The 27,672-nt window shown below is 34.7% G+C and overlaps 2 protein-coding genes across 4 annotated transcripts; one reads left to right on the top strand and one right to left on the bottom strand.

The window, feature by feature from the left end:
* Positions 1-42: 42 nt before the first annotated feature.
* On the bottom strand, positions 43-12,347 carry LOC106171049 (uncharacterized). Of its 2 annotated transcripts, none has more exons than XM_013551144.2 (17): positions 12,210-12,347; positions 11,669-11,760; positions 11,298-11,482; positions 10,932-11,005; positions 10,455-10,573; positions 10,124-10,188; positions 9,776-9,867; positions 9,502-9,595; positions 9,076-9,244; positions 8,651-8,776; positions 8,292-8,421; positions 7,325-7,484; positions 6,806-7,045; positions 6,389-6,515; positions 1,640-1,738; positions 842-1,012; positions 43-664 (listed from the first exon to the last, which is right to left on the bottom strand). In XM_013551144.2, exons 1-17 carry the CDS (start codon positions 12,230-12,232, stop codon positions 561-563), a joined length of 2,070 nt encoding a protein of 689 aa, XP_013406598.2. In that variant the 5' UTR covers positions 12,233-12,347; the 3' UTR covers positions 43-560. The 2 variants fall into 2 exon arrangements, with proteins under 2 accessions (XP_013406598.2, XP_086860595.1); XM_087004469.1 differs by having other exon boundaries at positions 9,067-9,244.
* Positions 12,254-26,559, top strand: LOC106171048 (golgin subfamily A member 5). 2 transcript variants are annotated; one of them, XM_013551142.3, is made up of 15 exons: positions 12,254-12,374; positions 13,898-14,462; positions 16,124-16,354; positions 17,229-17,448; positions 17,703-17,826; positions 18,068-18,164; positions 18,333-18,439; positions 20,333-20,497; positions 20,703-20,831; positions 21,158-21,256; positions 21,734-21,883; positions 22,066-22,141; positions 22,526-22,622; positions 23,769-23,832; positions 23,992-26,559. In XM_013551142.3, the coding sequence occupies exons 2-15, from the start codon at positions 13,931-13,933 to the stop codon at positions 24,103-24,105; spliced, it is 2,205 nt and encodes a 734-aa protein (XP_013406596.2). In that variant the 5' UTR covers positions 12,254-12,374; positions 13,898-13,930; the 3' UTR covers positions 24,106-26,559. The 2 variants fall into 2 exon arrangements, with proteins under 2 accessions (XP_013406596.2, XP_013406597.2); XM_013551143.3 differs by lacking the exons at positions 12,254-12,374; positions 13,898-14,462 and adding an exon at positions 15,669-15,856.
* Positions 26,560-27,672: the final 1,113 nt, after the last annotated feature.

Consider the following 27,672-nt stretch of genomic DNA (forward strand, 5'->3'; position numbering starts at 1 on the left):
TCCAATGTTTTCTTAGAAGTACAGTACAGTACAGCCGAACGCCACAGTTTTACATTGTGCAATATTTATTGCATTTGCCCATCAAGAAATACCAATTATAGAAGTGTCATCTAATTTACCTAAAATAGAATATAAGACTATGATCAACTTTTTATAAATAAATTGTATACATCAAATATGATATCAATACACTTACAACAGCACATCTCCCTTGCCAACTAATGTTGGGGCTGCTTTTATGTAAAACTTTACTGAAACGTGAAGAACAGACAGTATAATGTAATACATTTGGCTAATAGAAAATATGAATGCCACTTAGAAGTTGTACATATAATTTAATTCCAGTTGTATGCAATGCATGGGCAAACTATGATTATTTTGATAATATAGGCAGGGTATACAGAGCACCAAAGATAAAATGTTACAAGATAAAAAGCACCAACCTAAAGAGTTTTTGGTACAACTCATTTTAAAAGGCTATCAGAACTAATAAAATCTTCCAGGCCAAATTTTGCATAAAGCATACTTGTCTATTATGGAAAATGTTATCTCTGGTAAAATTAATGCCAAATTGTAAGAAGCGTTGTCTGCTCTGTAAGCCTTTCAACTGGTATGAATGCAGCTGCCAACACTTCCCCCGATGACTTGGCAGCACTGTTGTATGCTGAAAAAATCAACACAAAAGCAAATCAACAGACATTTTGGCTCTATTCATTTTATGATATTCAGTAAGATCTTACAATGTGCAAATTACAACTCTTCTGAAGGTCAAAGACACAACATTTTTCAACACTGGTGGGCTTAACTGTTTTTTTTGTAATGTGCTGATTTTCAATGTTACCTTCCTGCACGTCCTGTAAATGAATGTGTTGATGTCTATAAAACAGGTTCAAGTTTGTAGGATATACTGACGATGCCTCTCTCTCTGCCACCTGCTTTCTGTGCCAACAGAGTGCTGCTTTCAAAAGGTCTGTCAGTTTAGAAAGAATCTCATTTTTTACCCCATGGGTGTCTGAAACCAACACACACAAAGAATATTACTGCATAAGTAAACCAACAGAGAAGGGGGCAAATGAAAATTATTCCGCAAAATAACAATTGAACTTGTCAATTTCCAGATTAATATAATAATAAAATAATAAAAGTAAATGATGCCATGGAAAGGTGATCAAAACAGTCCTTTCAGCATAGGAGCCAGTTTGCCCAACAACATTATGAAAAATTCTGAAGTATGTATTAGTTATCCATACACTAGACCTATCCAGCATTCTGAAGCAACCAGGATGAAAAGTGTGTGCGTGTTTGTGTGTGGTGGTGGGGAGATTAATAGGGGTAGCCATTGCATACTGAGGCACAGAACCAGCACAACTGTCCAAGATATTTACATAGTAGTCGATGTTGATATATTACATCCAAATGAACCCACAGTACATGATGAACAAGTCACTCCCTGCAATCAAATGTTTATTGCTTCAATGCAAGAATTCCAAAATGAGCTTATGTTCAGGACACAGTGCAGTTTCAATGTTCTAAACCAGTTCAGAAACACTTAATTTGCAGATTTGTGTGAATCCCACCACCCACCCCAGTCCAACCCTCCACATCTTGCCCCCAACAAGCAATCTGAGCAGTGCCTTACCCAATCGTCCACAGAAGTGCCCAGGCTCCGAGCTGTCATGCAAGTATTGGTAGTCTAATGTTACAGTCCCGGAAGACAGATTCAGAGTCTCTGATTTACCTAGCAGTGAAAGAAGAAGACAATCGCATTAATCACAAAATCTTCCAATATTGAAAGGTAAACAAGATGAAGGGCCTGAAATATTTACAAAACATGCATGGTTTTGCTTGTCATTTTTGATAATCACAACATTACTTACTTCAATAATGCTATTGGCATGCAGTTTTATTTTTTGATGTTCATTGAGATGACCACAAACGTAAGTGACAAGAAAAGCTATGCTGAATCAATTCATAGATTAATCTAACACTTCTATTGCTTCACAATATGCTTAAACAGACCAAGTTGTATGCACAAACTCTACATAAATAATACTCTTAATTCACAGATTCATAAAAAATGTTAGCAAATAAGTTTATAATTACAGGTTATAAATATAATTGCCCACAAACACAAAAAGCAGATGGGTTTTTTTAATATTCTTGGAAATCGATATTAAGCAGCTGATAACTGTCTGCAGTAAGATACATGTTTAACAAGGCCATCAACCTCACTTGTCTTAATCACTAGGGCAGTGTGTGTGTGTGTGTGTGTGTGTGTGTGTGTGTGTGTGTGTGTGCGCGCGCGCGCACGGGCATGCATGTGTGATTTGTGAGATTAATGCTCATGCTTCAAGGATTGAATATTAAATGGCTTTATAGATTTTTGAAAATTTGCGAGAGCAACTGTGTTGCTGCACTTTTAATTTAATCAGGTTTATAGGCTTCCAAATTTGTTTATCTAAACTAGCTAAACAAAGACAATCACATTCTTTTCATCAACTCCCAAGAAATGCAAGTAGGTAAAATAAGGTTGAGTTATGATGCTATTGCAATTTAAGTGGGAAAGCACACCTCATTAAGACTCCTCAACATGACTATTCCTCCAAGGAAAATTGGACCTGTGCACAGTGTACATGAGTGCAAACAGACAACACTATGAAGATGTGGTTTGCCATGATGTGTTGTTAAACAACTATGCCAAACTTTCCTTTTTTTATATACTTCTAATGCCATATCAAAACATCTCTAACCAATCTGGAGAGAGGATGATAACTTCTGCCTTGTTGTTCAGTCATCCTATGAGTTTCAGTACATATTATATTCAATTTTGGCCAAAAATTGCATGCAACAAGAATATCTCAGGCTGCAGATCTAGACAGTGTTCTGTATTGTATCTCTCAGACCATTAGTTTTGCTACATATGCCACAGCAGTATTGATCATACTGACACAATGGCAATAATCAGTTATGACTAAATGCATATGTGGTAACATGTTACCACTGAAGTCTTGCTGCAAAACCAATAACAAGAAAGGATTACCTAAACATTTGTGGCCAAACTCGACAAAACCTGCAATTGTTTGTTGTCTGTAAAAGAGTTTAGGAAAAGAACTTTCCCTAACATCACAGTCCTTCATAATTTAATTTTGTTTTTGATGTGTTTTCTTTTTGCCTATACTCATGTTACTCTCGCCCACACTTGAGATTAAAATGCAGTCTGTTTCATCAGTTTCTTTAGTACCATTCATTCTCACATTCAGCCCAAGTGTTTGGTTCATGTTACTTATCGAGTGTTTTCACACACGCAAAATAAATTTGTTTTGTGCAGCATTGAGGGATTATTGTCTATCCTCTATAGCCCACAACTATATAATACTTCATCCTGAGACAAAAACCATAAAACACAAGTATACTTTCTCATCCCGTCTGACAAAATCATCTTTTGTAATCATATCCCTCTTGCCACATACAAATCAAATTAAACAGATATTTAACACAAAGAACAACTGCACTGATCACCGAGACATGCATAAGGCTGTGTTACAAAATGGAGCTTAGGTTCATCTTAATGGAAGTGCATCACAACTTGAGAGAAGTCCTTGGCATTTTTTCCAGACTAAATCAGGATTATGTAAGTGCAAATGCAGACCCAGCAAAGTAATTTTATTGTCATTGCAATAAAAGTAAAAAATGAAACTATTCCCATGTCATTTTTCTCTGCTATCAGTGGTCATCAATTGCCTTCCCATCCATTTGTGTATCACATCATGAAAGTACAAATGTATGAGTAAAGGGGTGCTTACAGGATGCAGCAAAAGGTTAATTTACCTTTTCACTTTTCATCCCCAACAACAACATAACAGTTCGGCCACTGTTTGATTATATGTTTTATAGTCATATCTAAGAAGTGGCAATGTTGAAGTCACAATGTACGTAGCCACACATCATCAAGTGATTAAAATTTGCAGAAACAGTTATTTTGTTTCCTGGTTCACAGCCTTTTATCTATATATTTAAATGAGTCATATCAAATAGCTTTTATTATTCTTATTTATAGTTACACACCTCTGTATTATCTAACAGATCTGCATAATTCCCCCTGGAGAAAACATTACAAAATAAGTATAGAATTTCTTTGACACTGCTGTCAACTGAGCTTAAAATCAATGTGGAATTTTAATTTTATTTCTATGCTAACTGAAATCAGTTCACAAGCGTAAAAAAACCTATAGCATAAAAACAGCACAAGCAATAAAAACAGAAAGACATAACAGACATTTTTATGGAGATGTGAGGTCATTTAATTGTTGGAGTTGACTACGCTACCAATCATACCATGTATATGTCTCCTCAACAAGAATATAATGAAGTACTGTTCAAAAGATTTCTGTTCCTTGTAAATACATATATATCATATTTCTAGTCCTTAATTCAGTTTACTGTTAGTTCCTCTGGTTACATTTATACTCCAATTTATCAGATTGTTTCAATAAATGTCAGTTACGTATAGCTGGTAATTGGACTGAAATATCACAGCCAAATTCTTATTGGCAAAATTTATTCACAGCACATCAATATTTGTCACAATGCAGAAATAGTTCAAAAACCACAACCTTATAGGAGTTTTGCGATTCTCAGTGGGATTATTCATTTCTGTGACATTTCCAAAGCTGCATGCACTTCCACAAAAAAAAAAAAAAAAAATTGGTGAAATTTAACTAGTCGCTATTGTTTTGAAAAACTTGTTTATGTTCTGAGGATGTCCTACCAATCCTTATGATGTCACACCAATTTTGACACTGTCATACCAATCAGCCTTGGATTTTACAGATATTGTACATAAATCAAAAATGCAGGGAAAAATGATGGAATTAGCATGAATGATAAGTTACCAGAGGCTAAAAGTAGAACATTTCCTTGTCATAAACAGTTCAAAAAGTTGCCAATAGCTGAATCAAATCCAAGATACTCAATTTTACCAATACTTCATATAGTTGACTCAAAATCTGAGACAGTAAAGATTTCAATGACAAAGATGCCAAAGAGCCCAGCTTTCTCACCTTAGTTTTTATAAAATAGTAAAACGGTGACTGTCATTTGCTTCAAAATCTATGCCATTCCTTAGAAAAACTTGTATCATCACCAATGACCAAAAATTAAGATAAACAAAACCACACAGTCATTGAGCAGTACATTAAGCACTTGCAAAATGAAAAAAATTGAAAATAATGATAAGTAAATGGCTATGATCAGCAAGAATTTCACTTGGAGACCCCATTAATTGCACCAGAATTGCCATTAAAAATAGCCGTTCATGACAGACTTACAGCCAGATGCACCTATTTTCACCTCAGCAACTGTCACCTGTCACCTTTATATTCTGAATACACAGGTTACTAGCTGTATATAAAAATGTCAAAGCAAGATCAGTCAGGTGAATTTTTTACAAACAGTTAAAAATAATTTCCCAAAACAACTTTGATACTTTCTGAAACATAAGTAAATAACTCACCAATTTGACTATAATTTTGATTTGACAGCTTGCTGGCATAGTAAAAATGTTAGATCCGTTTTGTGCGACAATATGTTTATCAAAAATTTTAGACCAAATGTGTGGGTATGAAACAGAGTCCGCACCAAAATATAAATGGAGGACAAAAGGCAACACCATAATGGCATAATTACCATATCCTGCCCTTTGTCAGCAGCCAGGTTGTAGATGGTTTTGTCAGAGATAACTTAATTTTTGTCTTTGGCAAGCTTCAATTTTGTATCAAGATTTTTGATTTTTGAAGCCTGTTAATCAGTATTTCTCCTACTACCCTCAACTGAAGACATCACTGATGATAGAATAAAATGACACTCCCCTTCAGGGTCCCACCAATAATCAGCAACATCACTAGGCATCATGAATATTTAATTAGGCACGTTTGGCAATCTACATTCAACTAGTATTGCCTTGATGTTAAGAATTTTTGAGGGGCTTAAAAATCATGCTCATCCTTCATGTTGAATAATCCACTAGTTTAGCAGATGTAGCATTGTTCCAATACACCAAAAAGGTAACAAGAAGAAAACGGATGAACAAGCTAAATGACAACCATTATTTTCATCCACAGATTTACTGGTTAAAAGATATAATTCTAGAACTAATGTCAAAGATTGTTACCGACTGAAATTATTATAATTGTTAGAAGCATTAATTAATTTTGGGGCAATAAACCAAGACCTTCATTAATAAAAAGAATTAAAACTGCCATAAACAAAAATATCAAGTGCAAAAATGTGTGTTTTGCAAAGTTTTCAATTTTTGGTAAATTATGTGAATCACTGTGTGCACAATTTTCAAAAGTTTGTGGTGACATATGTAATAAATAAAATTCCTCACACATCCAGTTCTGTGTCACTGCATTAGCTTGGACCTGCCACTCCACTAACACATCTCTGGGTAGTGCTGGTATCACAGCATACACAGCCAGAACTGGGGGCAAGTCTTCTTTTCCAAGGCAGTCTGGCTGCAGACAGATACACAATCGCTTTATAATTCAATGACAGAGTGCAAGACTTTCTTTTTACTGTTTTGAATAACTTCAAGTGATTAACATTTTAACTTTCGTTATTTTTTCTCAACTTAGAGTATACTTTCCATGCTTAGCCTTGATCCATTCAATCAAGAAAATACTTCAAAATGTTGACCACAAATTTTAAGTTGTAATTCAATTGCAAATGTAAACGTAAAAATGTCAATAACTATTCAACCATTATTTACAGATCAACATACAACAGTGTCATATTCTCAGTGTACCTGAACTCTTGCAAGAACTTTATTCCACTCTCTTTTAGCCACAGGAATACATCTCTCATCAGAAACATAACATACAGCCATACGGACATTGCAGAACCGCAGCCCTTCTCCCATGGCTATTAGCACTCGCTCAACATGTCTGAGAGCCAAGCGACACTGGGGTAGTATCCCGCCATCTATAACCTGCATGGTGGCAGGTACAAGGGGAATTTGACCAGCAACATATATATCATTCCCAAGCTGTAAAAGAGAAGTAGAACTTTTATCCAACTAATTGAAAATACATCAAAGTATGTGCACTGAGGTTATTTATATTTCTGTTTCCTTTCAAAAAAGTTGTAGTTTTCTTTCAACCAGTACATTAAAGATATAAAGCAAATACTTTGCATTTAGCAAGAAAAAAAAAGTCTAACAATTTCGGTATTATTTCTGGAAATATAAAAGTCTTACACTTTTCTAAAATAAATAAAATAAAGTTGTATCTAATAAGGACATAACCAAATCAATGTGTATGTTTACCTTGACTGACTGACTGTAGGGCCCTATATTTGCTGGAGCCCAGTGTGAGAGGCCTTGGACATGCATTGTGTGTCTTAACAGTGGTTCAGAGGCATTTCTGTATCCAATACAGTCTACCTGTATGATGACATCTTGGGGAAGATTAGCTTGAACACAGACCCTTAACCAAAAAAAAAAAATTTATTATTCTGGATATATATTCTATACCCTTTTACATGCTTAATTCCATGCATGTTCTCTTGATCATTGCTAAAGGCCATAATAGTAATATTAACAGATTTTTCACATTTTCTGTATATTTCAAAGTGTGGTTCATTAAAAACAGACTAAGCTACAGACATCATTTTTCTTTTATAAAAATGTTGGTTAAATTAGGTAGATTCCACGGGTTCTGATAAAAGAGCTAAGGATATAATTGCCACCCACACCCTCTCCCACATCAAATTTCCTCTATTTCATTAACCATATACATGTAGCTTCATCATACGACACAATGCCAAGGTACCAGCATTCACTACGTATACAAGCAGTTGATTTGGTATGTGATAAGAGAATTAAGTTGCATCTCTCAAACGTATTCCATATAAAACAATGATTCTCATTTCAAATGGTAAGTAAGTTATATAAATGGAGAAAATTTCTTTTATTATCTATGGATGCGTTCACAATCATACTAACATACTAGGTACTTAAAACTAACTCCATGGGGACTCTCACTGAATGCCATCAGATTAACATGTCTCCTCTTGTTTCCAATATACTTATATAATCATCTACTTTTCTGTATTTTACCCAAAGGCAGGAGGAGGCACGCTAAACTTTTAATCTGATTTCATTCGGCCAGAGTCCCGGAGGAGTTACTTTGAACAACCTAGTATGATAGCTTCACTGTGAATGCCACCCACACCCTGCATGTGTAAATCTAGTTTTTTAAAAATGTATCAGTCGTCCTCATGAATGTACTCACCTTGCAGGTGGATTTATATCAAAATATTTTCTGTAGACAGAATTTATCCTGGTAAAATCTGGCATGTTTTGGACATAGAGGTGTAACACAACTAAGTCGCTCATCACAAAACCATGCTCAGAAAGCAATGCTGAAATGTTAAAGGTGAGTTCAAGTTTATAATAATATTTATATTAATGCATGTATCAAGCAGGATGAATCAACATCTTACTTGAGGTGCCCTTTTTATACATTTCTTTTGGCTTGCAAAAACACAAGATTATTAAAATGATGTCATCTAACATTAATACTTGTAAGCAACAAAAATGAAAAATATGTTTTTCAAATGATCCTTTGCAAACAAGTAGCTGCTTTGGTACCTTTTAGCCTTTCCATTGCCTTGTAGGTGATATCTTCAATAGTTTGATTCTGCTCTGCTTTCTTTCCACTAACACCAGTTATATAGATATGACCGCTTTTACTTTTTGTTACCATTTCACTTGACTCTACATTGAGGAAAAAGGGATGTCTTATATGGGATAATAAAATAAGTTTAAACTATGCATTCCTTTGAACTTAACTTATTTTTTATATTTTTATTTCCCAAAAATGGTACTGGTACTGCAAAACAGAAAGAAAAAAGGTGGCTTAATCAGGAGGATTGAAATATGTGCACTCTGATAAAAAAAACGAATGCATTAGTTAAAAACAATGTTCTTAAAGAGAGAACAGCATGATAAAAAGTTATCTGCCTACATTTCTTTATCTGGGAAATATATCAAATGTTTAATGATACCATAATTACTGGCTATGCACTCTGTATAACCCTCTGTAATAGATTTTCTTGTTGGTGTGTAACTGGAATTCTCTGGTAAATCAGCCAGTTCTTCCTCAGTGAAAAGTTCTTGGAGTGTCTGAGAACTCCTTTTAACAGGAAGTTTGAGTAATTCTTTCAATGTAGAATTTGTAAAGACCTGAATGGCAAAACGATTCCATTTCTATCATTGCAAACTTTAAAAATAAATATACTTATTTGTATTTAACCAGATTAAGAATGGTGATCTGAAAACAATACTGTGTTTATTTTGTACTACAATGTGGGTTGTACCAGATTTCAGTTTATTATTTATGCTGATGCTACTACAGGTGAATTAGATACAGCAAAAAGAGAAAATGCTGCATCACTACAATGTGAACTTCATACTTTAAGTTAAAAATGCAAATTACTTACCTCTTGTTTATCTTCTAAATGCATACTTTTAAAATTGAGGTAGCCAACTGGAGCAAAGGCATCATCAGAATGAATAACAGTCTCTGACTCATCTCTAAAAAATCAAATTCATCATCCATCGGTAGTTCTCAAAAAATACATAAATTGTGTAACAGAACTACTGTGGTTGAATACCTTATCCTACAATGTTATAAACATATAAAAGCATAACAACACAAAAACTGTTACTTTGTATAATAATAATCATATCATTCCTCCACTCAGCAATACTTACATAACAATCCTCTTTTTAAACATAGGGCAGTCTAGAGTGAAGGTTTCATATTCTCCCCCCTCCCCACAGACATTTAGTCCATACTTCTCCTCCTGGTGAGAAATAGAAAAAGTAAGAGATTATTTCTATCTCCTTACAATGGTTTTGGAAGACTTTGTGATTTTTTAGGGAAAAAAATAACATTCAACTGCAATGCTAATCACAAATCTAAATGAGGTGTACAATAATATCTTATTGTAATTCATGCATACAAGATGTAAGAAAAAACATAAAAAGAAGCATAAAAAGCAATAAACTTAACTTGGCTTAATGTTGATCATTGTAAAAAGCATTGTAAGTTGGATTTACCATCTTCAGCATGTGGGGGTAAATATCTTCAATTGATTTTCCCAAGTGCTCTGAAGGAGTAAGACCTAAAAAGATTTTTATTGTCAAAATGATAATAATAACAACAATAAAAATATTGGGATAAAATGAGTACAAGAAATCCCTGTGGATAGACAGGCACAATTAATATTTATAATTGATATTAATTTTCTAAAATCAGAAATATGAATAAAAATATGAAAGAATCATATCTGACATGAAAACAGACTTCTCTTACCAGGAGATTGAGAAAGTTTTCAAATTTCAAAACTAAAAAAAAAATTCTCAAACTCCCTGTACAACTTTCAGTTACCTAGTGTAGCTACTTTGATGATCTGTGCTTTAATCTTGCAGCCTATCATCTCCTTCAGTAGTTCCTTTTGATCTCGTCTCCATAGGTAACCCAGGGAAGTTAGGCCCAGCCTTGAACACCTGGAAGATGGAATTGAACCAAACTGTGAACAGAAAGGTGTCTTCACATCAAGATTAATTTTGACCGAAAAAAAGACTTGATTGCATCTTGTGATATAGCCAGTTGGCCACATTACATCACACAGTATTCTGAATACAGTATAAATATATAATCAAGTTCACACTGGAAGTAAATAAGAAAGCTAAATGCTCACTGGTAGCACCTACAGTTGAAGTTTACAAAGTGACCCACTTTGAACCTTAGACTTCAACACCACTTTGACAATCTGGTGGAATCAGTTAATTAATTTCCAGTCTTAGTTAGCCTAAAGGTGTTAAAACAATGTGTAAACTACTGTATCTGGGATGCTATACTTACACATTTTCTACCCTCACTCTCTGGTAATCAGACAGGATTGCTCCTACTGACACAGCTTCCACTGATAACTTGTCCTTAAAATATACAGCAAATTTATCTAGTGACTTGTTATTTTAATCTTCACATGATATTATTCATATTGGAATTTCATTTACATTTTAATAAACAACTAGTCTCACTGAATCCAAATTTTAGAAGATTGCTACAGGAAAATAATGGTTGAAGTGAATTGCAATGATAGGGTTGCTACATTTAATTTTTCATTTATAAAATCCAGTAACTTGCACCTTAAAAAAACCCTTCAGATTTTCTAACAATTACTTTATACATTCATGTATCTTATGTGGTCAGTAATACCCACTTTACCTTTATTTGCTTCAGCAATAAATAAAGATCCTCCACTTCATCTGCATCATGAGGTAAGTAGTCTTTTCCTTGTATAATTGACCCGCCCTCTATAGTTCTCCTATAAAGAGGCAGTCCCATGGCATCAGCGTACAGGTCTATGGCATGGTGACCCACTGTCTGGTACATGTAACTGTCCAGCTCATCTGAACATTTGAAAACATTACAGAAAATGAACAAAGACATGGCATATCTTGAACTAGACAAACCACTGTAATGTTTTGAAACTGGTATTAACTCTTACCTACAAACCTAGATCTTCTATTTCTAATGTTATCATCAGTTACAAAATGTATATGTAAAATGGTCTGTTTCAAACATTCTGTGCAAACCTTTGTCTTTGGGTTTCAGATTGGCAAGTGCTACAATTTCATGCCCCTCTATAATACATTGCAGCATATTATAGCAGCTGTCCTTACCACCACTGGAAAAAATGATTTCTTTACATTATTACATGATACTTCATCTAAAACATTTACAGAGCAACAGAGGCTAGTTACCCCATATTATATATCATTCAATATAATTACTATGTAGAATAATATATATATCAAGTAATTTCCTAAAAATGATCACTAAATTCCACCTTCAAGTAACACATAGTATAATGATATACTCTCCAGAGGCGTGGAACCAATTGAATAAGTTTTGTATAATACCGAGAAAGAGTTGCTGACATGTTTCTAACTTCATAGTAAATTTATATTTAATACTTACAGGTACGTACTCTTGTTTACAGTGTACAAAAGACATCCGCGTTGACTACAGTATTTCATTCATTTTTTTTTCATACACCAGGTCACTTAACTTTTCAGTCATATATGTCCTTCTTAAAATTTGCCCACAAAGCTACGAACTAAGTTATTTTATTACCTTATTAGCGCCACAACGCGCATTTTAAACTCTGTATGTTGTCCAGCAATTTCACGTGTTCTAGTAAACAGGAAAGTTAAGCTGCCATAATGCGCATGCGCAAACTGCTACTTCCACGTCGTCTTCGTTGGTATGTTTTGATGAAGAAAATCTTTGAAAAGTCAGGTAAATAAAAACTTAAGTCTTTGTGTATGAAGGTGTATAAAACATTATAGTGAGTAATATCTGTATATGCTGTGTTCATCCCCTAAACTATTCCAATGTGATAGCATGTGCAAAGAAATAATATTGCTTCCTCCGAGTCCTACGACAAAATTTGTCATTTGATTTTGGTTGTGCTTTTAGAAGTTGGAATGTCTGACCCAAAAGAGGTCTCTGCTGTGAATTCACGGATTTGATTACGTTTAAGTTGTGTTAGATAATTGACAATGTATTATAGCAGTATGTGTCTCATTCAAGTGGTGTTTATAAGAAAACTGCTTAAGGGCATTGCATTCACTGCACCTTTTAAAGTTATAAAAGTTATACCAGTAGGCCTAATATCAGGGCAACAAAAAACAAAAGATATAAATTTGAATTCCAGTCAGTTTCATTTGAAAGTTTTTAGTAATATACTTTTTGTTAATATAAAAGCTCATTAAAGTATTGCAACTTCTACTTTTTCTGTAGTTTATTATTTGAAAAAAGAAACATTTAATTTTATTTTGTGTTAATTTTTTTTACTTGCCATTGAGTTACATGTCAAGGAGCGCATTCTCAACGAATTAAGCCAGGCTTTACAAAGCCGGTGACCTAAAAATGGCGGACGTACATGAAAGAAAAACCGCCTAATCTTTTAATAGTCTCTCCGCCTCTCACACGCCTCCCCACACGTCGTCCCTGCGGGGTACAGTAATTAAATCTCGGCTCCGAACATTAATATTTCCGTGAATATCTCTGGTGATATTATCTCCGTAGATAGTCGATTCATTGCTGCTCTACGGGCCAAATTATTCCTTTTTCGTCTCTGTTTTCAAAGATAATAGAACAGAAGAGCTTTTTTCCTTCGATCGCCTTGGGCAATATGCTTTCTTCACCACGAGTTTAACTGATGAGCATGCGCACTTAATATTTCTCAGGTAGCTTCCGCATGGCGAACGGAGACGCGATTTAATTACTGTACCCCGCAGGGACGACGTGTGGGGAGGCGGGGAGACTATTAAAAGATTAGGCGGTTTTTCTTTCATGTACGTCCGCCATTTTTAGGTCACCGGCTTTGTAAAGCCTGGCTTAATTCGTTGAGAATGCGCTCAAGCAAGCACGGATTCCATGCAGTAATGCAATAAAACCCATCTCCTTCTTTGTTATACGACAAAAACAAAGTTGACATTCCAAGTTATAAACCAAATTATTCCCTCGTTCAGTCCAGAAGATAGCTTTAAAATTGTGCCTTCTTCAATTTTCTGGTTGGAAATTGACCTTTTTAATTATCTCTCCAATTCGTTAAGTCTGCTAAATGACATATATAGTATTGAAAACGTCTGAGGGTTAGTGTCATTAGATTGACTCTCTGTGGTGAACACAATTGAGTCACAGTCTTATGCATGTTTTATACATTTGATATATAATTGATTAAAATCAAGTTACCACAACTTGACTAACTGTGCATCATATTTATTATTCATGATACTGTCTGCATTTTTCCCCAGACTTTGTGTGGCACCCCGTATTAACATACAACCATGTCATGGTTGAGTGGACTAGCCAGTAAGGCTGAAGACCTATTGAATAAGGTCGACCAAAGTGCTGCCGGTGCTCTGAAAAACGGAAATGATTTTGATGGACAGACATTGCCCTTTCACGTGGCTCCCCATGGAAAATCGTCTGCAACCTTTTCGTCACAGTATATTCCCCCCACAGAAGCTGCTTTGACAAATGGAACACACAGACAGGCGGGAGTACCAGCAAATGCAGGGACTTCTTATGGGGTAACTGCACCATTGCGGACCAATCCTCCTGTCACTACAACTACAACAGTAGGACTGACCAAATCTGGATCTTCTTCCAGGCTTAAGAAAAACAAAGATGATGAATTGTTTGAGTTTTTGAATAGCAACGAGCCTGTTACGGACAGTAAGAGCACTAATAAAGGGACCATGAAACCCCCACCAACACATTCCAGACAGTCTAGTATTTCATCTACTACTTCTAATAAAAGTTCCAGAAGTAATACTGCAGCTAGTGGATCTGTGGTTATTAGCATGGAAAAGACAGGTAATTTTCAAAAAGCAACAACTCCGGCTCTTGATTGGGATTGTCTGCTCTTTTAATTTTAAAAGTTTTTAATATAACAATTTTTATGACCTTTTTTTAATTTGATTAACATTTAAATAGTAAAATATTTATGCTTTAGATTTTTATTTTAATGTGCAAGTTGTATGGTTCATATACATCGAAATTTCAGCAAAGTGATTGACCCCTTACATTTTAATTGATCTTACTTTTTTAATCCAGAGCTCAACATAGCACCACCACCCCCACCCCCCATCCCCCAGTGAAAGATATATTTTGATGTTAAAGCAGATATGATCTGCTAAAAAGAATTCAGATGAAATGGAGAGAAATAAAGTGCCTTACCAGAAATGTTAAGAAGCGATCTAGACTTATTTTTTCATAAATATGCTTGACATAGTATCACTCCTTGAGGAAATTGGGAGGACATAGTGCATAGGTTACCTTTTTACCTTTCTAAGTATTTTAACAAGTAAAGTGTTTTATAATCAAAGTCTTTACTAGTACTAATATCTGAAAGGTTTAAATAATCATGGCCAAAAACAATTTTTGGAATAAAAAATCCTCCCTTTGACCTCTGATGAAAATAAAACTTATTTGAGGAAGGTGTAATAACAAATGCCTCAAAGTTGTCTAACATTTCCCAGCGCTTGATGATTTTAAATATTAATTTTATTGAAATTTGTATTGAGACATGCAACATTTAATCTTGATAAAAGTCATGTATGTCAAAAATATCAATGCTCTTGCATGAACTTATGCATTTTAGACTATTTTATTGTATGCTTTCCATCTGAAAGAGGTGTTAATCTCAATATTTTTACAATTTATGATACTTCAGTGCATTAATGTTCACAACTGGCTTTGCAGTATATTGAATAATGACTTAAATTTTCAGATTAAATACAGCTTTTTGTACTTGACCTGTAACTTAGTCAATAATTATTGTGTCCTCTTAAATTATTTATGACTATTTATTTAAAGATTGACCATTTAAAGACCAAAACAAAAGAAAGGTTTTTATCAATTGATAAATTTTATAGGAACCCCAATTTGATAAAATCAAAAACAATTGAAATATTGAATGAGATAACACAACAAAGTGACAGTCAACATCAGCATTGTTTAAACAATATATATGGTGATATAATGAGTGCAAATAAATCCAGAATGCTACGTTTTTCAAGAATAACAGATTAGCAAATGCAGGCACTGTTAAATATTTCATTAAGTTCAACTATAGCAAGTGTATTGCATCTGTGGCTTGTCAGAGGATATCTTGCGTTCACAGGCATAGACTGAAGCAATTGTAATGGGTAAAAGGGAGTTCATAAACAACATGGTATCTATGAAAGCCCTGTTTGATCACTTGCTAGGTGAGATCATATTTAGAGTCTCATAATTTAGTAAAGTAAGACAACAAGTGATCAGAGTTAGTAGAGAAAACATTTCAGGCATCATAAATGAATCTGTATTGTGTATACTGTGATATTTGTTTGTTCTGACGTGGAATATTTTCAGGATCAATGTGATGAGAATTAGAATATTAAAGAGCCCATGTAGTCAAAGATGTGTAGTTTCTGTATCAAAAGTAAATTCTTGTTCTAAAGAGTGTTCTGACTTGGGTTTTATTTCTTCTTCAGGAGCAGCTGACTCAGACAGGGAAAGTGTAGACAACTCCATGGGTGAAAACCATGACGAGGCAGCAAGCAACCATGCGGAGTCTAGTAGTGGTTACCATAGCAACCAGGAGGATGGCCAATCACAGCAGATGTCTTCACTGGAGTTGGAAAACAAGTTGTTAAAGAACGAAGTGGCTTCTCTTAACCATGAAGTTGCATCTGTGATACAGAGAGCCAAAGCAGCTCAGTCTGGTCAGTACAGGGCTTTGTGTAATGTTGTTAGTCTGTGGAATATATATCAGCCCCAGCCCATGTGTTTTGGAATAATGAGAACATTGCACTTGTAATAAAGTTGAGAAGTAGCGAGCAATTTTTCACTCTTTTTTACATAAATAAAATATGGAAAGCTGTGATATTTATATGGATTATTGATGCATTGATTTACAGGTATTGAAAATGCAAGTAAATTATATGTTCGAGATGAGTAGATAATTATAGTAGTACTCATCTTAAAGGCACTCTTCAAGGTGTCAGATAAGGGCTTATTATGTTTTCAGCAATGCAAAATAAGTAACTCAGTAACAGTATGGCATCATGTATAGTGAATCTGATAAAATATACTGCACGGAGCATGATCTATCCAATGAAAACCCAGTATAAAAATCATTTCTTTAGTTTTTTCCATTAGTATGGGGTACCACTATGATTTGTGACAAATTGTATTTTTGCTATACTGTAACTGGAGATTATAAAAACCATCTGCTATTTAATATTATTATTTATCAGTTAGTTAAAGCCTATTAAACCTTGTTTATATTGTTTTGCAGCAAGAAGGCCTGACCACAACACCTGCCACACTTTTCTTATGCTTCTATCTTGTTCCAGATATTGGAAATGAAAATCATATTTTCATATGAATAATGATGAAAACCATTTTGAATTGTCATATAAGTAATGATGCTTTTACAGTCTGCACTATAGGTCACTACCCTGTGGCAGTTTCCCACCTAAGGAGGCACAGAGCCTGTGAAAAAAATTAAGTTTTATATAACACTAGCCAACTTTAATACCCTGATTATAATAGCCTTATAGATATTTGGCTCATGTCGTTTTTCATTGTTTCTAGAACTGGACAGTGTCAGAAGACAGCTGGATCAGAACAATGCAAACATGTCACAAAGTGATCAGTTAATAAGAGAGCTGAGGTCTAGGGAGAGTGATCTACAGGAAGCATTGGCAGCAAAAGATTCTCAGCTTGGGGTGCTACGGGTGAGATATGAAGAGGCAGAAAAGGGACTAGAAAGCAAAAAGAAATTGCTGGGAGAGTTGAATTCAGAGAAAAACAGGTACCATATTTGCTACATTGTTTAGTTGAAGGAGGACCTTTTTTATTTTTATACTTATGTCAATGATGGGATTTGGCATTTCCTTACTAATGGTTATAATGTTAAGAAAGGTTGATGTAATATTTTTTTAGAAGTTTAATTAAAAGCCATTTTCTTTTAATACAAGTGATATCAAAGCTGAATTGTTTTAATAATTGACTTTTATAACTGTAAGGTCATATTTCAAAGTTTCAATGATTTTAACGTTTTTCCAGGATTCTTCAAGACCAGAGCAGTATGAGTGGTGTGCAGAGCCAAGCTTTGGAATCTCTAAAAGAAAAACTAGCAGAAGCTGAGGCAGCACTAAGGAGAGAACAGGATGCATATAAAAATGCACAGGTTTGTAGAACCAGAATGTGCTAAAGCAATTAAAACTTCTTTAAGCAATTAAAATTCACCTTTGTCAAAGGTAGTAGAAGAAAATAAACATATTTAATAATTTTAAATCTTATTTTAATAAAAATGTATCAAAATATTTATTTATGGGCAGATTTGTAATTTAGACAAAAATAGTTGTAAAAAAATAGTTGGAGTTGTAAATGAACAACATCAAATTAAAATGTGTTTTATCTGTGTATAGCAAGAGGCAATGCAAAGACAAAGCAAATTAGAAGCCGAACAGCAAAGTCTGGCAGCACAGCTGAGAGATACACAAAAGAAGTTATCAGAGGAGAAAGGTAAGTTTTCTTTATAAAAATGAATTTTTGTATCTCTGGATGTATATGCATAATGTGTGTTTGATATTACAGTTGCCATTAAAAAATTGAGTAAGGCAATCAGTTGCTGTCAAATGTCTCAGCTGTTTTCCATCATCTGTCAGTAAGATAAAGATCCTTATTTTTCAGCTCGAGCTAATGAGATGTCCAACCAAATGAAATCGGCCAAGACAAACCTGGATGCCAGCAAACAGGAATTGGCAGATTACAAGGATAAAGCAACAAGAATACTGCAGGTATCAATTTTTTTCATTTTCTCAGTAAATATTTTATGAAACATTGGAATTATGTACCTATTTCATGTGACTTCTCTTCAGTTTTAACTATGGCCTGCACTCATTACTTTTATCTTGGAATTTTTCTTATCAGTTTCAACTATAACCTGCTCTCATCACTTTTATATGAGAAGTTTTCTTTTTAGTTTTACTTTAACTTGTTCTCTTCAGTGTTATACTAGAACTGTTCACATCAGTTTTCACTTAGTCCCAGTTCCCTTCAGTTTGTCCTAGAACTGTTCATGTCAGTTTTCACTTAGTAGTCCAGTTCCCTTCAGTTTTAACTGAGATGCATTTACATCAGGTTTTAACTTGTACTTCTTCATCGTCCAGAAATGGCAACTAGACAAGCAACTTGAAGCAAGTGAATTTAACTGTTGTTGTAAGCTAAATGAATTGTTTTAATATTCTAATGGATAACATTAAATCATAGAAAGACCAACAAGATTTATTAAAATTAACCTTTTGGATATTCTACCTGAAGTAAGTGGGTGTGAATAAAATATCTAGACTAATTGAATACATGATGTGCTTTGGAGCCTATTGATTTTTAGAAGAATGTTATGATACCACAATTATATTATTTAATGGTGGTAGAAAACCGCTGGTATGTATTTCAAGCTTTTATTCTGTATAGATCCAGTACTCATTTTTGCTGCTGGTTTTCATCTCAGATAATTTATAAACTCGCCAAGAAGAAATGCAAGTTATGTTATGTCTATGGTTGTAATATACTTTAACATATCATAGTGCTGCCTAAAGGGTAGCATATTGTTCAGTAATGTTTGTGCCCTCCCCTGCAGCTCGCTGCAATACAGACAGGTGCCCTCCTCTTCATGGACTGTATGAGACCTCAAATGGGGACCCAAGGCATTCTTCTCCATTCCTCCACCATTGCAGCTCTTAACTCTATGACAGTGGTAAGCTGTGGCTGGCAGTTATTTTAAAGTTGTCTGCCCAGTTCATTCCAGGCATGGCCACAGAAGAGTCTGCTTCTGCTCCTGCTGCAGGTGTGCCTTTGTTATCCTGGCAGTATGGGAACTGGCATTGTACTTCTGGCTTAGCTGTTCTAAGGACTTCATCTCTCTTTTGCTGGCTGTCAGATATCCACCAATCATCATTAGTTCTGTCTGGAAATCACCACTTATGCCCGCCTAAACCATGACACTGTGCTAATGGCATAACCCCTGTCCAGATCAGACAGCTGTGGCATGTCTGCATGGAATTCAGTTTCCTAAATCTGGTTCCAGTGTCCACTTGCATTGATTGTGGACATTTGATGTCTGCAAGACTTTTGTCCCAATTTGTGTTCAGATGAGATGTCTGAAAATCTAAAGCTAGCCATTTTCTGGAATCATTTAAGTGTATCACTATTCTCCTGGGGGACTGGGAGATAGTCATTCTAGTCCCACATGCACCGTCTTTGTTATGGAGTGGAGGGGGGGCTAGAAAGCATGAGGATTAGATTAAATCAGATTAAAAAGGATAAGGTATCGATTGATTGTTGAAATGATTTTGATATGTTATCCCTTAAAACCACAGCATTAACATTTAACATGTTGAAAGTTGAGGAGTAATAAGCAGCAGACAATTATTTATGGGCCCCCATTTTCCAATCTGAAGACTTGTACCTATCCTCAAGAATTTTACATGCTTTTTTCTCCAATCTGACTACTAGCTTACAACCATAACAATACCTTTTGGTTCCCTCTAATAGATTAAATATCAACTACCAACCATCATTTTGCACTCTTGAACAGAGAATAAATATACCGAAAAATCTCTTTTCTGTTCTTTTGTGGTTTAGAGACTGACTTCTTACAACATTTGAAAACTTGATGCTTTTTTTTCCAGTCAAAAGACCGACTTATAGCCACCCTAAAGGAAGGCTCTGGCATGGCAGATGCTGATGCAGTATCTAGTGTAGAGACTGAGGAACTTAAGCAAGAGAGAGACATTTTGAAGGAGGAGCTGCAGCAATCAAAAATGACAGTAGACAACTTAAGAGCAGAATTACAGGTAATGCATACAATTTAATTATTGTAATAGAGCAGATCAGGTCCCTGGAGGGTGTTCACATATAAATGTCTACATATTTTATAGTCTTTGATTCACAATCTGGAAACATATCTCCAGAATGAGAGTGACAAGACCAGGGATCGGATCAGATCTCTGGAGGATGTTCACTTATAATTGTCAATATGTTTAATTATATTTGATTCAGGATCTGGAGACACAGCTTCAGAATGAGAGTGACACGGCCCAGGAGCAGATCAGATCTCTGGAGGAACAACGTCGGGAGGAGACCAGGAGGAGGGAGGATGCAGAGCAGGAGATTTTAAAACAAAAACAGGTGACCAGGAGTTAGATTTGTACCTAGAGTGAAAAATGAAGTTACATGGGCTCCATGGGGAATAGTCAAAAGATTGAAACATTAATTGAAATTATTTCTAAAGAGTAACAGCTGAGTGTCTTTTGATAATGCTGTGAAATCACCATATTTTCAGATTTATACAAATAAACCAATGTAAGATGAAAATGTTGGAAGTGAATGTAAAACAAAACAACAATTTGTCTGTTGGGTGAATAAATATTTCAACAAAAATTTTTGGGGGTGACTGTCATATATGAGGTATTGTGACATATGAAAGGCTTAATTTTTTTTTTTTTTTAATCAAGGAGCTCCAGTACACCCATGAAGAGTTATATAAACAGAAGACTAGCCTACAAAGTAGGCTACAAGACAGAGAGGCAGATATTGAGAAATTACGCAACCAGGTAGTGTTATTTTAACAAATATTATGAAATTACTGTTAGCAGTCATAAACAATGATTTTTGTAGGAACAAAAACTGGGCATTGGCCTCAGCAATTGACCAAACCTCAGCAGATATTTCTTAGCATTACTACTGCCAAATATGCAATGGAAAATTATTTTGTCACAACGTTAAGTTATCATCTTTTAGCTATTCAATATCATAGCTATTTTGTCATGTGCTTTATATAACAGCATCAGGGGTATCACTTGTTCACTTTTTCTTCTTTTTTGTTCAAACCAAAATATTCTATAAAATTGTGTGGTATAGAAAAAATTTTGCTTGAATGTCCTCTTAACAGTTGACAACATAGTTCTCTATTGAGATACAAGTGCTGCCCTCTATCTGTTGTCAGGTACTCTAATCCAAATATTTTCTAATGGTTATTGTGCTTGGTGGAAGAGATATTTTACCTATAATTCTTTTCTCTTTTTCTGTAGCTGACAACCAAAAGCCTTAGTTCTACTAGTGAGAGTGAGCTAGAAGGCCGTCTCCATGCTCTGACAGAGAGTCTGATACAGAAACAGACCATGATTGAAGCTCTCAGTACCGAGAAAAACTCCCTAGTGTTGCAACTTGAAAGGATGGAGGTTAGGAATACTTTCTTGACCAGTCTTAAAGTTTTTTGGTTGATTTTTTATTATCTATTTGAAATGAAATACATGCATGTTGCATCCTTTAAAAAAATGAATTGTTTTAATAATTTAATTGTGACATTTGACATTAATCATCGTGAAATCCTCGTTCAAAGTTTTTAATTATCTTTTGACAGGGTCAGTATAAAGAGGCTCAGTCAGCTGCCATCAGAGCCATGAGCACACATGTGGCAGTACATGATGACGATGAGAGTAGGTTGCATTCACATCATTGTCATTATTAATGAAAAATTATGGCGCCATAGAATTAAACCATCCTTTTCTTCAATGCAGGTAGCATGTTTAATCATCCTGAAAATTATTGCATCTGACACTTATTCAAATTGATTTTTTATTAACAAGAATGAAGGTAGAGCCCTTTATTGTCATTGTTATTACTTTCAGTGGTAAAATAATGAATGTAATTGTGATGTTCTCTATAAAAAATTTCAATTTTACTTTTTTTTGTCTAAAATATTTACATCTATATCCTCATGATTTTGAAATACGTTGGTAGGGAGTCAGAAGATATATTTGAAAAGAAAGAATTACCTGAATAACGTAATTATGGTATTGTTATCCAATATGCTTATGCAGGCAGACAGAGAATCCCTTCCTTCATGAGAGAGAGCCCTGCAGACAATAATGTGGCGAGAAATGTCAAGAAGGCATACAACAGCATTGACAAGTTTAGGTAACATGGCTCATACTCTTTGTGAAATATTTCTGTTAGTTTACTATAGCTAAATAAGTGCAAAATTTTTCATTTGTCATTCCTCAAAAGAGTTAACACTTGATTCGTGATTGTGACACACACATTGCACTCTATTTGCATTTTCTTGGAGGTCATCTATTTGGTTCCCTGGTAAGATTTTGAAAAAAAGGCCAGAAATGAGCCAAGGTGCAAATTAATTACCACTTTCATCAATTTAAATCAGTAAAATGCAGCATTGCACATGCTTTGTTTGCTTCTATCTCCTCTATCCATCCTGTTACGCTTGTGCCATTACCTCCACCTGTCCTGTCACACGTGATATAATAACACTTCTGCCCACTGCAGCACAATCAATTACAGCATGACCTGCATTTGGTATGCCACTTATCATTGACTTTGGCATCTATCAAATACATACCTATAGATGCTATGTTATCATGGCAATATAGGGGTAATTTTCTGTGAAATGTGAGTACCTTTCTTTTGGTAGGTATGTCAAATAATACACTGCCACCCTCTTGTAATATATGCCTTGAACACCTTTTGCCAACTTTATTTATTTTGTGACAGTAAAATTTCACACATAACTTGACTCCATAAATATGATTTGATTAATAATTAATTTATAATATTATTAATGAAAATTGACTTGCCTTGGTGGAGATCTGCGCTCTATAAGTGCTTTTTTTAGTTTTCTCTGCTTTCTGTTCTAGCACCATCTAATATGAAAGAAATCATCAGTAATTGAAAATAGTTGTGCAAATTATACATAATTATACACATCACTGATGTGACTCGCTCAAAGTTCACTTTTTTGTGAATTGACCCTTAGCAAAAGCAAACATTCGTCAGCCCAACTTCCAGGGGTAAAGAGCTTGGGAAGAAGTGACTGGTAGCATTTGTTCCCATATGCACCCTCTTTACCCAGGGGAACAGTATGTCATGACTACATTATTGCTTCATAATCGAATAATTAAGAAGACATTTTATTTATTTATTTTTATCTTTTTTAGTTCAAGGTCTAAAAGATAAAACTTAAACAGGTTATTGTATTAAATAAGTTTTTTAGAATGTACAAGTTGACAGAAGGTAAATCTATGCTGACAAATCTATCTTCAATTTCAGTGTCAGACTAGGAGTGTTCTTAAGGAGATATCCAATAGCAAGAGTTTTTGTGATTGTTTATATGGTAAGTTTTTCTTTCCTTGAAATATTTTTGGCTGAAAACAGAAGGCAAGATGAATTGTTTTATTAAGATGTACAATTAAAATGTTCCCAAAGAAAGCAAAGTAGAAAAGCCAAGAGCTCATGCATAGTATTTTACAGTGAGCATTTTCCTATTTTTTAGTTAATTCTTCACTTCTGGGTAATGGTAGTGTTGTTGACATACCAGCCAGAGATGCATGGAGATGGCTTCACACACAACAACCTCCCAGAACCTCCAGGAAAATTACCAGGATAGACGAAGGATTTACAACCACAGTCACTTCAATTACCTTGAAATTCTAGGAAATTTACATTTAAAAAAAATCACTACATTCTCCCTGATCATCCACAAAAATTATCAGGATAAATGGAGTAACAAAATACAGATACACACACATAAAAAAATATTCCCTGCTAAGTGACAAGTTTAGTAATCCCTGAAGACAGACTTAGGCCAGGCAAAATTGATAAGTTAATGAGCATGAAAGACCCTAATTGTGAGGATTTTTTTTACTTTTTTTTTTAAATGGAGAAATGCATTTTGTATTGGTTTAAACAGGAAAAATGTACAATTGAATTCAAGAATAATGTTGTTATGCTCAAAAATTGCCCACTTTGTGGATTTGACATTTTCTACCCATAAAATAAAATTGAAGAAAAGTAAACTGACCCTGAAGTTTGTTTACTGCGCTCATTTAATGTTGTGTTTAAAATATTGACCAGGTTCACAGAGATTTGCCACTTGTTAAGCAGTTCATCAATTTTCTCTGGCCTAAGTATTGAGTTTGAGACTGGAATGGAGGAGACAAGTAGAAGAGAGTGGCGCTTTTATTGTGCCCTGTGAGCTGCATGGCCAATTCAAAGACATTTGTGTGATTGGTTAAGAATGGAATTATGTAGTGAAAATTTAAGAACCCAGTGCAATAAAGAATTATTATAGATCATTTATTGTAATTTTGGCCTTGAAACATTTTTTTTTGTTGTTCAAAAGGCATTGTTGATGAAACAAATAATGTAGTTTTGCTCTCTGACAATACTGTCAAAAAAATGTCATCTAAAAATTTGTTTCACCCATGAAAATATACTTTGTAAAGGTAAAATTACAATGCCTTTTAAAGCAGGTGTCTGGGATTACTCCATTATTATTCAAGCCAAGCAGCTAAAATTTGAGATCAAAATTTTTTATATTTGTGAAAAAAAGATACATTCATGGTTTTCAGACAAATTAAATTATTTTCAATATTTACTAAAAACTATTTTATAGGTAACCACTATGTTAATGAATAAAACTAGAATAGATAAGCCAAGAGAGGTAAATTGCTTATAATGTTCTTTCACCATAATATAAGATTTTGTAAATAAGCTTTAGTATGTAATTTATGGGCACATTCGGAACAAGCTGATCTGCTGACTAACATATTCACAGGTCAAATGTGGCCGACCAACTTGAAAGCTCCCCTAGTAGACACTGAATAGATTCCCTGTGGGGATAGCATGGTAAACTTTCAAGAAGGTCAGCCATATTTGATCTGCGGATCTGTTAGAGCGCATTCTCAACGAATTAAGCCAGGCTTTACAAAGCCGGTGACCTAAAAATGGCGGACGTACATGAAAGAAAAACCGCCTAATCTTTTAATAGTCTCTCCGCCTCTCACACGCCTCCCCACACGTCGTCCCTGCGGGGTACAGTAATTAAATCTCGGCTCCGAACATTAATATTTCCGTGAATATCTCTGGTGATATTATCTCCGTAGATAGTCGATTCATTGCTGTTCTACGGGCCAAATTATTCCTTTTTCGTCTCTGTTTTCAAAGATAATAGAACAGAAGAGCTTTTTTCCTTCGATCGCCTTCAGCCGCCATGGTTTCTTCACCACGAGTATAACTGATGAGCATGCGCACTTAATATTTCTCAGGTAGCTTCCGCATGGCGAACGGAGCCGAGATTTAATTACTGTACCCCGCAGGGACGACGTGTGGGGAGGCGGAGAGACTATTAAAAGATTAGGCGGTTTTTCTTTCATGTACGTCCACCATTTTTAGGTCACCGGCTTTGTAAAGCCTGGCTTAACTCGTTGAGAATGCGCTCTTAGTCTGCTGATCAACTTTGGTTGTGAATGTGGCTTAAGAAACCATATGTAAATGCAAAGACTGATATTTAATGGAATGGACAGGGGGGTTTAATAATATCAACATTGATGTGTCTATAAGATACAAGGGCATGAAGAGTATGCCATAATTAACAAGACTTGTATCGGAAGGTTTTGTCTTTTATTTCTAAATTGTACAGATCTACATGCCAAGACTGAAACAAAATCCCTATGCATTATGTTTTATGTACTTAAATAAAAAGTAACCACCGTGACCATTCCTGACCACATTATATGATAACAGTGTTTTATCAAATATTTAAATTATTTGATGTAAAAAAACCCAGTCAGTGAATCCATTTAAAATTAGCTCAGTTACAGATACATTGCACTACAAATGTCATCTTTGTTCAGAAAGAGAGAGATCAATTGATAATAATAAACTATACAGAATTTATCTAAAACAGAAATATTTTATTGTATTGTTATATATATATGTACCCAGTGGTTGGTGTGTGTTTACACACAGGTAATGTTGCTAGTTCACAGTTAATAACTGTCGAATTCATTGTAAATATTTTCTTATAGTATATTTGGGAATAAAGAAAATGTGGACTTCTCTTTTTTCTTTGTCACATCATCTAAGTCAGGAAGGGGTGTTGTAAATTTTAGAACAATATTATTGTTCCTATTTACTTTAAATGTAAAATGCTCCTACTAGTCTCTTTGTGTGTGTAGTAATGTTCATCATAGAACCTTCGGGCCAATGAACCCCTGATTACCATTTTTTGGACCAATGAACCTTCGGACCAATGAACCTTCAGACTATCAAGATGCACCCATAACATAAATATATACGCAAACCAGTACATACATATACAAAATGGGGAAATCCATTTGTTGATGTGAAGATTTTTTTTACAAATAACCACCACCAAAAGTATGCCATGTTAAAAGCATAGAGGTGGCAATGAATTTTGTTCAGGCAGATTCAAATTACTTTGATACAGTGGTTTCAATCTTGGACTCACAATGCACCTCAGATGTATATTGTGTTTAATCAGTCCAATATTTAATATAAGAAAAAGATGAAAGTTGATGTCATGTATACTAGTAGGCAGACCTACTGGTAAAGGCATTGAGAACATAAATACATGTAAATACAGTAATGACTTGATCTTTTTAATAGGGAAAAATCTTTCAGATATGTAATTTTGGAATCAATGAAAAATATGTAGCATTTGTGGTGCATTTACTGTACAGAATAGAAATACAAGGTGGTCTGCCTTTTAGTTTTCTTAATTTGCTACCACTCAATGCTAATGTTATAATTTCAAGAATTTATTACTTAGAGAATACTTTATCTCTAAAATTCAGAATTTCCCTCATTGAAAAGATAAGGTAACTAGAGGATCAGAGAGGCGATACCGCCTCCTGATATTGTACCACCAGCTGGAGTAAGCGCATTCGAATGGAACCACCCCCCCCCCAAAAAAAAAAAAAAAAAGGGACACCACAACCAGTCTTGTCCTTGACAAGCTCTATGCAATAAACAAGAATTTTCAAAATATGCAAAAAAAAAAAAAAAAAAAAAAAGAAAGAAAAAACATAACATAAAAATGGTCCAATCAAGCGGATTTTCCAATTGGCCTGTATTTTCCTAACATTGATCACTCCTGTGATTTTCTAGACAATAGGCCTATTGGTTTTCCTTGAAATGTGTTATCAGTGTT

The sequence above is a fragment of the Lingula anatina genome, chromosome 2 (genome assembly GCF_051362555.1).
Source record: "Lingula anatina isolate TDL-2025a chromosome 2, LinAna3.0, whole genome shotgun sequence".
NCBI classification, from domain to species: domain Eukaryota; kingdom Metazoa; phylum Brachiopoda; class Lingulata; order Lingulida; family Lingulidae; genus Lingula; species Lingula anatina.

Bases quoted from the DNA above. Each gene is read 5' to 3' on its own strand.
- LOC106171049 (XM_087004469.1), bottom strand. From the start codon at position 12,232: ATGCGCGTTGTGGCGCTAATAAG. The intron at 9,245-9,501 runs GTAAGTAATTTG...TTTGCCATTCAG, and splicing joins ATTTAGAAGATAAACAAGAG to GTCTTTACAAATTCTACATT. The intron at 665-841 runs GTAACATTGAAA...TGATTTTTTCAG, and splicing joins TTTACAGGACGTGCAGGAAG to CATACAACAGTGCTGCCAAG.
- LOC106171048 (XM_013551142.3), top strand. From the start codon at position 13,931: ATGTCATGGTTGAGTGGACTAGCCAGTAAGGCTGAAGACCTATTGAAT. The intron at 14,463-16,123 runs GTAATTTTCAAA...TTTCTTCTTCAG, and splicing joins TATTAGCATGGAAAAGACAG to GAGCAGCTGACTCAGACAGG. The intron at 17,449-17,702 runs GTACCATATTTG...ACGTTTTTCCAG, and splicing joins TTGAATTCAGAGAAAAACAG to GATTCTTCAAGACCAGAGCA.